We start from the raw sequence: 11,990 nt of genomic DNA, 5'->3' as shown, positions 1-11,990 counted from the left end.
TAGGAGGACAAAGAATTCTTTGATTCTTTGATTATAAACGTCTTATACACAGTTGATTCTAAATAAATATTGGTTTTTATAGAAATCAATTAGTGAGTATGGTGGTTGAAAGCAAGTGAAATGCTTAGAAAGAAGGATGAAGTGGGGAGGGAAAAGCCTCAATCAGTGAGGATTTCTTAATAGGAAAGAAAAGGAGCTGTGAGATTTGGGTCTGTGGGTAAGGGGGCACTAGTAAGAAAATAAAATTGGGTCATAGGACCCAGACCAAAGAGTTTAAAGCATAAATATGTTTTCTTTTACTAATTATAACTGAAGGTCAGTTTACTCTTATACCTTTAAAATTAATACAATCCTTTTGAATGTGTCCCTAAAAGCTTGTATCACTTGTTTATTCCTCAGGGTGTAAATAAAGGGATTCATTACTGGTGCTACTGAAGTTGCAAGCACTGATACAACCTTATTCAAGGCCACCCCTTCTTTTGCAGAAGGTTTGATATAGATGAAGATGCAGGTGCCATAAGTCATGGAGACAACAATCATGTGGGAGCTACAAGTGGAGAAGGCTTTTTTCCTTTGCTGGGCAGAGGGGAATCTCAGAATAGTCCTGACAATGTAGGCATAAGATAGAACCACTAGCACTAAGGTGATGATGAGTGTCAACACAGCAGAGGCTAAAATCATTCTTTCTATAAACTGTGTATCAGAGCATGTGATCTCCAGCATTGGTGATGCATCACAGAGAAAATGGTCAAGGACATTAGAGTCACAGAATTCCAGCTCAAGACCTACACCAAGTGGTGGAATGATGATCAGCAACCCAGATAGCCAACAACCCAGGAGGAGCTGGTTACAGACTCTGTTGTTCATGATGGTGGTATAGTGCAAAGGTTTGCAGATGGCTACATAGCGGTCATAAGACATGGCAGCCAAGAGGAAAAATTCTGAGGCCCCAAGAAGAATAGCAAAAAATAATTGAGTTACACATGCATTATAGGTCACAGTGTAGTCCCCAGTTGACATGTTGTAAAGGAATTTGGGAATACAGACAGTTGTGAATGACAATTCTAAGAAGGAAAAGTTCCTCAGGAAAAAGTACATGGGGGTTTTAAGGTGGGGATCCACCAAAGTGAGGGTGATGATGGTCAAGTTCCCAGTTACACTCAGTATGTAGGTCAGAAACAGAAAGATAAAAAGCAGAACCTGCAGGTGTGGGTCATCTGTCAGTCCCCGGAGAATGAATAATGTTATTCCAGTATGGTTTCTCATTTCTGTCCTCTGTCTTTTAATGCATCTGTATGACAGGGGGGAGAGGGAGAGAAAGAGAGAGAGAGAGAGAGAGAGAGAGAGAGAGAGAGAGAGAGAGAGAGAGAGAGAGAGAGAGAGAGAGAGAGAGAGAGAGAGAAGAACCATATTAACCTCACTGACTTTGAAATGTGTAACAGCTATGGAGCATAGGATTTTTGTAAAGACTTTTATCCCTTATCTATCTTTCCTTCTTTTCTGAATTCCTTGCCTAACTCCATTCCTTCCAAATCAACTTTAATTCATATATTTTCTAAAGATATTTTATTGACTTTTTTTTTGTTTTCCCCCTATAGCCATGTCTAGATACACCTCCTTAAATGAATTCCTAGGAAAAAATGAGCAGATTAATATGATGACCATCTATGATAGTGTTTGCCAAATACACTTGTGTCTTAGTGGAAGGCATTAGTGCCCACAAACCCCAGCAACCATTCTCTCCACATCCCAATGTCCTTTAGGGACATGTAGCTAAAAGAGCTGATGCCCACTAGTAATCTCTGCCTGAACCCACCTCCACCTGATTAAGCCTGCCATGTCCTATCCTGCATCCGTGCTCATTGCTGCCATATCTAATACCTAGGAGCACTGCATTCTACTCTTTCTGATCAAGTTTTCTCAAAAAATACTTCACCAAGATACTAGCTTACAGTCCTACACTAACAATCACACTCAGAGGAAATCAATCTTCTGAGTCCATATTGGGAACAGAGCCATTATGTTGTCTGGTGCAAATTTATAGAAGAGGGCAGTGATGGAGCAGGGGACAGTCTTACCCCCACTAGAAAGAGTGGTGTGAAGGGAGCAGGAAATGCCCCAATAAAAAGTTAGATCATCCCCTGCTCTGGGAATTAGATTAATGTGGTTTAGTACTTAGGAGAGGTGGACAATGTCAATAGACCCAAGAAGGAGGGGCAGTTGTGGAGCATGCTGCTGGAGGAGCAAAGTGATATGGAGCTACTGTAATTGTGTAGGAAGGAAGCAATCTGCTAGAGAGGAGGCACCCACAACCATGGATTGAGCACAGCTGTGCCCTCCACACACCTCTCAGATGAAGCATCCACTGGCACAGGCCCATTTGCCCCAAGCCCATTCATTCTAAGTAAGCCTTTGCTAAGGAGGCATCTCTCCACTCCCAATGAAATCCACAAGGCCTCCACAACCATCCAGGTGGTTTGCTTGCCACCTTTGTTCCAACATGCATTGGGAATAAAGAAAACTACTCTTCTTTGGACAACTTTAAGGCAACTTCATCTCCACCTACAACTGCAAACCTGCAGCCCCAACATGTTTTTTGCCTCCTTTCTATTTGTAGACGCCACATTATTTTGATTGTGAACCAGCTTTTCTGCATGCTTCTTTCTTACCTTAGTTTACCAGCTGTACTTGTCTCTACTTCCTGGAAGTCCTCTGGTCTTTTTATCTGTGAGACCTTTCGAGGTACAGATGGGGAGATCTAGCTCAAGAGAAATTCAAATTACAGAAGGATGTCATTAGCTTTTCCAGGGAGCTTCATTTCAGTCTCTAAACTAGCACCTAATGCCTCCCCCTGGCTCCTAATGCTTGCCCCCCTTTTCCCCTTCCTAGGAGCTCTGCTACATCCTGACACTGGAGTCCTTATTTAACTACCTCTTTCTCCAGTGAAGTAACAGAAGACCTAATGAAGGAGTGCACAGCAGGGCATTAATAGTTGATGATGCCCCCTTACAAAGAATAGTTTAACTTTTAGAAGGTGATATATTCTTATTTGGAAGTGGCAATTGAATTTATGGATGTGGAGGCAGTGCACTTATAGGTACATGATGAAGACTGCTATCTTCTATAGAAGACTGACTTGAGTAGGGAGTATTGTTTAATTGATCATTTCTTCCATGCTGTTCCTTTTCCTATATTTTAAGGTAAAAGTGTGGTCTGGCGCACCTCCATGGCACAATGGATAGAGTGCCAGACCTGGAGTCAGGAAGATTCATCTTCCTGAGTTCACATCCAGTCTCAGACATTTAGTGGCTGTGCAAACCTGGGCAAATCATTTAACCCTGGTTGCCTCAGTTTCCTCATCTGTAAAATGAGCTGGAAAAGGAAATGGCAAACTACTTTCTTTGTCAAGAAAACTCCAAATGAAATATGTTTAACTACTTCTATGTGCAGTAATATAGGCCATTTTAAGAGACAGCAGTAGCTACAGAGAAAGTGTAAATCTTTGTGCCTTTAGTTTTGGAGTTCAGGGAGGATGGGGTGGGGGGGGGAGTTATTCCTGCAAAGGCTCTGGATATTGGAGAGGGAAACCAAAAATTCTCTCTTTCCCTACTTAGAGGTGGCAGCTTATGTGTTGTGACAAGGTTCCTGATGGGGCTCCACCTCTATTTCAGGATACTTGTATATTCTAACTTCATTTCAGACAGGAATAGTTCATTTGCTCCATTACAATGGAACATTGCAATGAGAAGTAACCATGATCAAGTGTCACCTTTTGCCAGTGATATGCCGTATCTTTATAGATACCATCTCTGTCTGCTCACTCTGTGCCTGTGATTCTAAGGTTAAAGGGCAGGTAATCTACCTTGTTTTGAGCAGGATCTGGGCACAATTGTTTCTCACTAATCACTAGTTAATTCTATTTAGCAGCCACAAAAATGTTTCCCATCTGCATTCAATTTTCCTCCTTGCTTCCCTGGATTAGGCTCTCTTAGGAGAACCCAATTAGTTGTGGAATGGAATTTTCTTGGTTGATGTAAAAAATATTTCCCACAAAGACCCCTGAGGAGAATTCTTCCTGAATCTTGAGGAATGAAGATTCTGTATCCCAGCTAAGATTATATATACCCAGTTTACACAGTGCAGAGTCCAGTATTGCAAATGCCACCACAGGCATAGAACAATGATCTTGGTTTCCCAAATACATGATTATTGGAGAAGCAATTTCTTTCACTTAGGTTTTGTGGGAAAGATTCCACAGAGAGTGACTGCTTGAGCCAGAATTGTCACGTCAGTATAAATTTGTCTCTGAACTTTTTCTTCCTGACAAAATCCTTCCTCTGAAACCTAGGACCCACTGTGCCAGCTTAAGCAATTCTTTTTTCTCTGAGAAGTATTACCTTTCCTTCTTCCCCCAACACTATGTCCTTTTCTCAGAGCCCCAGTTTTAGCCAGTATTCTGCTGTAATGGATCTCTTAAATAACTTACACTTCCAGGGCTTGAAAAATAGCCTTCATGTATCAACTCTCTTAGAGTTACTCTCCTTCTTAGTATTGAGCCTTGTTCATTCAAAAGGAATAACTAGGGTAGAGGAAGCTTAAGAGATGCACAGTATATAGTAAAAGAGAAAGCTCCTTGCACCCCTGAAATTACATAGGTAACTCACCGAGGTATATAACCTTGACCTCTCTTTAATCAAATTGCCATGCAGTTCAGAAGAAGATCTCCGATACTGATGTTGAATTTTTTTCTGGAACCTTCATAGTTCTTGTTTAATTTCTTTTAAACAGATTTTTGTAAAGGGGAAGTAGCACACCCATTCCACCACAGGTACCAAAAGGGACAATAATGACAAGGCAAATAATTTTTATACTTACTTTTCTAACCAGGCTTATGTCTTAGTGGCAAGTGTAACCATGGCTTATCTTTGCGCAAGTCAAAGTTGAGCAGTGCTGGTTTAAAAGAGAGGTGTATATGCACTTCTGGCCATGTTTTCTCTAATGAATCTATAATCTCATATTCACAAGAAGGCTGAGTAATGGATAGAGCTCTCCTAGGTTCCTGGAACTCTCAAGGGCATTATCCTAATTCTCTTTCATCATCTCTAGAATTTTACTGAATTAAAAATCCTCTTCCAAATTTAAAATGAGATATATTTTCACACTTTCTACATAGTGAAGAGGAAGATATGATCATGCTTGATAGAAGGTGATTTCAGAACCTGCCTTTGTTGTGACAGAAAGTCTCACTTATCTAGGTAGGGTGACAGGTTTCCCTCCAAATTATATGGTAAGGACAGAGGATTTTTTTTTTTTTTGTCTGCTTCATCTGCTACAGGTACATGGGGATTAATTGAGTTGACAAACAAAAGGGCCTTTGGGGACCCAAGTTCAAAAGTCACTGAGGAATCTTTTATCTAATTAACCTTGGCAAAACTACTTTAAATAGGTATCTCTACTGTCAGTCCTTACAGAAACCTGAAGATGTAATAACAGCATCACATTGTCAAGGTGCATCCAGGTCAGGTGATTAAGTCTGGCTTGTCATTGTTCCTTCCCATGTAGTCTAAGGAATTCTTGGCTCTGTAGAGAAACTATTGAGGATTCCCTAGGCCAAACTATATTTGGAAGAAATATCAAATAACCCATTTTCTATGAGATACATTCACACACACATATACACACATATACACATACATACACACACAGACATACATATATATATATATATATATATATATATATATATATATATATATATATATATATATATATATATACACATGAAATTTTCTGATTTTCAGATTCTTTGTCAGGAGCTCAGGAGCATCTTCATTCTTTTCATTCTTGGTTTATCATTGCATTGATCAGAGTTCCAGAGTTTTACAAAATTTTTTTTTTTCTAAAATGTCATTTTTAGTGTGTAAATCGTTCCTCTGATTCTGTTCATTTCCTTCTGTTTCAGAGGTGTTCCAATTTCCTTGGAAACATTCTATTTTAGTATTTTTATGGAAAATAATATTTCATTAAATTCATGCACCCAAATTTATTTAGCTACTCCCCAATAGAAAGATATCTGTAATTTCTGAATTTTGGCTATTACAAAAAGGGCTGTTATAAATATATTTGTCCATGTGAGTTCTTTTCCTCTTTTTTGAATCTATTTGAGAATTAGACATAGTACTGGTAAAATTGGATCAAAGGACATGCACAGTTTAGTAACTTTTACAATATAATTCTATCCTGCTTCACATGATGCCTAGGAACAATTCACAGTGTTATTTATTTATTCACTGTGTATTAGTGTCCTTGTTTTCTCACAGCCCTCAAACGTTCCTAATTTTTTTCTTTCTTTTTTGTTATCTTGGAACCTCTTTGATTCCTTTCATTTGAATTTCTTGAGTTTTCCAGGATTTAGAGCATTTTTTCATATGGTTATCAATAGCTTAAATTTTTTTTCCTTTGAAAACTGCTTTTTCATTTCCTTTGACCAGTTATGTTGGGAAATGGCTCTTACTCTTATAAATTTGAATCAGTTCCTTTTTGAGACCTTATCCACAAAACCCATTACAAAGATTTTCTTTCCAGTCCCATGACACTGTCTATTTCCTTCATAATTTTTACTACAATAGGATTGGTGGTAAAAGCTTTAATTTATATAGTAATTTGTCCACTTTATCTTGTTTAATCCTCTCTATTGCTTTTTAAATCATGAATTCTCCCTATATCCATAGATAGGAAAGGGAAGTTCTACCTTGCCCTACTACTTGGAGTTAGATTATTAATCCATTTTGAGTTTATTGTGTGAGATATTGGTCTAAGCCTAATTTTGTCAGAATGTTGCCTGGTTTTTCCAGCACGTTTTTCAAGTAGTGAATCCTTCAGGAAACCAAAATAAGAGAGGAAGGAGTCAGAAGTGAGTGATAAGGAGAACAAAGAGACAAAATGACTGAAAGTACCAAGGATTCTAGGAAGGAGAAATTTGAAAGACTATGAACAAAAACAGATAAATCAAAAGGAAAAAACAGTACCAAAAGGAAGAAATATGGTCTCTAGATCTAATAAATGTATTTAGGTACCTCAGAATAAATACTCAAAAATACTAAAAATGATTCAACACTTGATGAGATAGAGGGCCCTGTGGAATTTGAGGGGAACATGAGAATTTTGAGATCAGAATTTATGTCCTGTACAGCAGAAATAATGAGCAGAGTAGAAAAAATTGAATCTATAAAGGAAATCCTTACCAAAGAAACAAAATACAGAACAATAGATTGGGAATGCAAATACAAAGAAGTGAAGGTAAACCTCAGAGAAGCCAAAATCAAGAACTTCAAAATAAAATATGCTTACTATGCAAGCAAAACATACAAATCTCCAAGACAAGATGCATAGTCACAAATTAATGATCATAGATCTCCTAGAAAAAAAACATGACAGGACAAAAATCTTTACCACCCTAATGAAGGGAATAATAATATGATTCGTCAGTCTTGATTGTAACTGTTGCCATGACTTAGGTGAATCTTGTTAATGGAAAGTTATCCTTACAAATATATATGACTAAATTCATGTGAAAATATACTTTATTTAAATCCTATAAGTTTTGTTCCAAGAAATAACAAGTTTTAGAAGCAATTGAAAATTTGGTATGCAATTCTGCATAGGGTTATTAACTTTGCTAGGAGATCTGAAAAATTAATCAAGTTAGATCATTTGAATACTACTCAATAATGTCTCCTGGTGTTTTACAGTGTTTGAATATTTGCTATAGGTTATTTTTCTTTGTAAATATCACTAAACTTAGTATTTCTCATTTACTGAATAACTTTTAGATATCCATAATAATGAATAAAGAATATGAAAAATATTGGAAGTATTTTTAGAAAAATAAAGACATCAGCCAGAACCTTGCCAGTTCTGTTTTTTTTTTTGTTTGTTTTTTTGTTTTGTTTTTTTTTAGTGAGGCAATTGGGGTCAAGTGACTTGCCCAGGGTCACACAGCTAGTAAGTGTTTAGTGTCGGAGGCTGCATTAGAACTCAGGTACTCCTCACTCCAGGGCCGGTGCTTTATCCACTGCGCCACCTAGCTGCCCCTCAGTTCTGTTTTAAAATGTTGCCAGAGTGTCATTTTTCCCTTACCATTCTTTAAATTTGCTATCTGTAAGGGGCTAAAATTCTAGCTAAGCTGTCTAAAAATCTAATGAGTGGTCACCGTCAATTATAAGCTTTAGCAAGAGTCTTTGGGCATTAAGCACCTATTAAAGCATACCAGGTATACACATAGAGTTCAGAAAGTTAAGAAAAGCCCTATCTAGCCTAGAGTTCCAGCCTGGTTGGGTTCTTCCTCAAGTCCTCTGCAATGAGTCTGTTTCAATCATGAACTCCCTCAAACTGAGTGTGGAAGCTTTTTATAGGTCTGGAGCTGGGGCAGTCCTTACACACTGCTTCAAGCATTGGTTCAGTGGATTTGAGGGTGGTCTTGAGTTAAGTTCAAAGTCTTTAGCTTCTGAGAACAATACCTCTTTAAGTGCCAACCAGGTGTGGTTTCAATCTAATCATCATTAAGTAGGTTCTCAGTCTCTCAGTCTCACCCAATTCAATCAATTCCAAATCAAACTTCAGGTGGGGGCTCCTGGGCGTCTGCCAAATCCCATTATTTTATCACATTATCCCCTTTGTTTCTTTGAGAAACATGGACTGTTTCCTTGATGAAACAGTAAAAAATAACAGAATATAATACCCTATGCTAAGAAACAATATGTTAATAACAATATAGGAAAGGGAGCAAGGGGAAATTTTGTCCAGAGGGGCAGTCCTTCATGGACCTGCACTTTGACAATGTCTACCGAGGGAGGACCTCTGCAGAGAATACATATTACAGATGGTGTATATATTAATAGAAGGGAAAAACAAAAATGTTCATTTAAAGTCTTTGAAATCTTGTTTTCTTTGAGTGTTGAGGTGTCATCAGGCAAACTGGACTCTGGTCTGGACTCTGGTTGTCTCTGGACTCTTATTTCTTTAGCTGTTGAACTGCTGGATTTTCACTAATCCTTGGTATAGCATTATCAATGATAAAATTAAACAGTGAGAGTTCTTCAAAATATAACTCTTATTTAAACTTAATATATACAGCATATTATATTACATTTTCCCCTTTTGGGGGATACTTATAGCCATATGCAATACAGAGTTGAGGAAGTTATACAGTTGATAACACTTTTTACCACGATGTGTCTGGATCATGGCCAAATTTTAGTAATGTGTCCATGATGACACCTGAAAATGTTATGAAAAGGTTACCATACCTCACCTTATGGTTCTGAGACATCCAGTAACTGTGCTAGGCCCCACTAGACTGAGTAAAAAAAAAACAAAAAAACAAGTTAAGTTAAACCAGGTGCTTATGTTGGAGCTTCCATGACACCAGGCCATTTTTTTGGAGGAGAGAGGAAGAAACTGAAGTATGTCCAGCAATTGTGGTCTACATAGTTGCTATCATAAGCAAACTATGGACTTCCTGAATGTATTTGGCTGTTCTCTCAGCCTCCATCAGGGCATATTATGTGTACCTGTCTCTCCTCCTTTTGTACATATATTCTCTTCAGGGCCTGCATCATGGAGTTGAACCATCTCCATCAAACTCATTGTAAGAGGAATTAGTCTGAAAATGGTAAGTTTCCATAATTCATAAATCTCATATTAATTTCACCAAAGATAATATGATAGTAAAAATGTGTGTTATGCTGCATAACACAGGATATTCTTATAATATATACAATAATTCCAAACCATGCCCAGAGTATACATAGTCACAATGACATATAAATAATAAATGAATGTAAATGGCTGACAATATTAAGCACTATTACACAATCTTTTTTGAGCAAGCAAACCACATCATCTTGTACATGAAATCTAGTATGACAATAACAGATACTTGAATTGATAATCAATTTATCAAAAAGAAATAAAACCACAATCAGCAAGACTCAATATGTTCATTGATTGCCTTACAAACCAAGCAATAGTGTTCAATCCACCCCCCCCCCCCCCGCCTTTTAAAAACATAATCCCATAAACAGACTCATTAAACCCATGGTTCTTTCAAAAAAAATTGTGATAGCTTCAGTTTCTGAGGCCCAATGACTTCCAAAGACTTAAATGGATATTTTCTTGTTTTCCTTTTCCCCATTGTATACACTGTTTATAAAGGGGAGTGCCCCCTTTACTTTATTGTCAATGTGTCCCTCAATTTCTTTTTTCTTTACATTGTTCCCTTTACATTGTTAGTCATAAGTATCTTTAATGGTATTGCTTCATTAAGGAAATAATTGTTTCTTTTTTCTTTCTTTCTTTCTTTCTTTTTTTTTTTTGGTGAGGCAATTGGGGTTAAGTGACTTGCCCAGAGTCACACAACTAGTAATGATCAAGTGTCTGAGGCAGGATTTGCACTCAGATCCTCCTGAATCCAAGGCCAAAGCTCTATCCACTGTGCCACCTAGCTGCCCCAAAAGAATTGTTTCTTAACGAAGAACGGGGGGGGGGGGAGGGGAGGCCCTCTTAGTCATTTGAACACCAGCCTGGTGGTGGTGAGAGATTTCACTTGGGCTGCTAAGAAAAGAAATTGATTTCTTTCTCTCTAGCTATACTGAATTACATCTAAGCCAGGATTTTGATGCTACAAGAAATCTGTTCTTAATCTCTCTCTCTCTCTCTTTCTCTCTCTCTCCATTAACTTATAATACATATTTTAATAAATCTTTAAAAGCCTAAACTCTTGCTGAATTTATCAGTGATTTTAGCCAGCTTCCCCCTAAGACTGGAGGGGGGCAGATTAGAACCCACAATTTAGATTTTAAGCAACACAATTCTTTCTTCCCTAGCTTTTCCATTCTATATCTCTTTTTTCATTACTTCTAGTAACTCATGAAGTTTCTGTGGCCAGGGCAATTTGTCCCCCTCTGAGGCTTTACCTGTACTTATGTAGTTGCTATTTTACTTGGGGTTTACCCCTTGGGAATCTCTCTAACCAAGTTTTTCCAAGATCAGGATTAAGGTTCTATTTACCTCATGGTGCATCAGTTCATAGAAGTGTTCCAATGCTTCGCTGAATTATTCATAGTAATAAGTTCTTAAGGTGTAATGGTATTACATTACATTCTTGTCTAAACTTCCCCTTCCCATTTCCTAGCCAGTGAGCCTTTCCTTGATTTCTAGGTTTTTTTTCTACCACAAAAGTGCTTCTATGACTATTTTGATCATTATGACCATGCTTTCTTTGATGTCCTTTGGGTACATGCCAGCACTGGGATTTCTATGCCAAATGGTATGAATATCATAGATTATTAAGACATAATTTCAAATTGCTTTTACAGAATGCTTGGACTAATTTGAAACCCTATCCACAGGCCTTTTGGCAGTCCCCCCTAACATTTGCCATTTCCATTTTTTGTCATCTTTGTTAATTTGTGTATTGTGAATTAAAACACCGGAATTCTTTCAATTTCTGTCTTTCTTATTATTACTGCTTTGTAGCAGTCTTCCATTTGGTTGCAAGTAGATTACATTTCTTCTGTTTTAAACTGCTTTTTAAATATCTTTTGACCTTTTATACATTAGGGAATTTGAACTCAGGTCCTCCTGAATCCAGGGACAGTGCCACCTAGCTGGCCTCTCCCCCACCATTTTAAAATAAAGATATGGTAATAAATAGACTAAGGTTAAAACTTTGATCTTGCTACATTTAAGAAAATTCAGCCAAAACCTTTTGTTTAAAAGCTTAGATAGGATTCAAGCAGGATTATGCATTCATAGAATTACATTCTTGTTTTTAGAAGTTTTTTAAAAATGGGAATGAGAACAGAGGAGTTGATGGAAGACTCCAATTTAAGAGCCTCCTGCTTGAAATATGTGATCTTATTATCTTATAACCTGAAGCTAGAGCAAGGAATGGACAGCCTACATGCCTCACTGATAACCAAGAAATG

At 37.6% G+C, this 11,990-nt stretch overlaps 1 protein-coding gene across 1 annotated transcript; it reads right to left on the bottom strand.

Moving 5' to 3' along the window:
- Positions 1–327: 327 nt before the first annotated feature.
- On the bottom strand, positions 328–1,272 carry LOC122728617 (olfactory receptor 6C2-like). The gene has a single exon (XM_043967404.1). The coding sequence runs from the start codon at positions 1,264–1,266 to the stop codon at positions 328–330; it is 939 nt and encodes a 312-aa protein (XP_043823339.1). The 5' UTR covers positions 1,267–1,272.
- Positions 1,273–11,990: the final 10,718 nt, after the last annotated feature.

This window comes from Dromiciops gliroides, chromosome 5 (assembly GCF_019393635.1).
Source record: "Dromiciops gliroides isolate mDroGli1 chromosome 5, mDroGli1.pri, whole genome shotgun sequence".
NCBI classification, from domain to species: Eukaryota; Metazoa; Chordata; class Mammalia; order Microbiotheria; family Microbiotheriidae; genus Dromiciops; species Dromiciops gliroides.
Note: the sequence above shows the minus strand (reverse complement) of the source record. Positions and strands in the feature narration are given on the sequence as shown.

Coding starts and splice junctions, on each gene's coding strand:
- LOC122728617 (XM_043967404.1), bottom strand. CDS start 1,266: ATGAGAAACCATACTGGAATAACATTATTCATTCTCCGGGGACTGACA.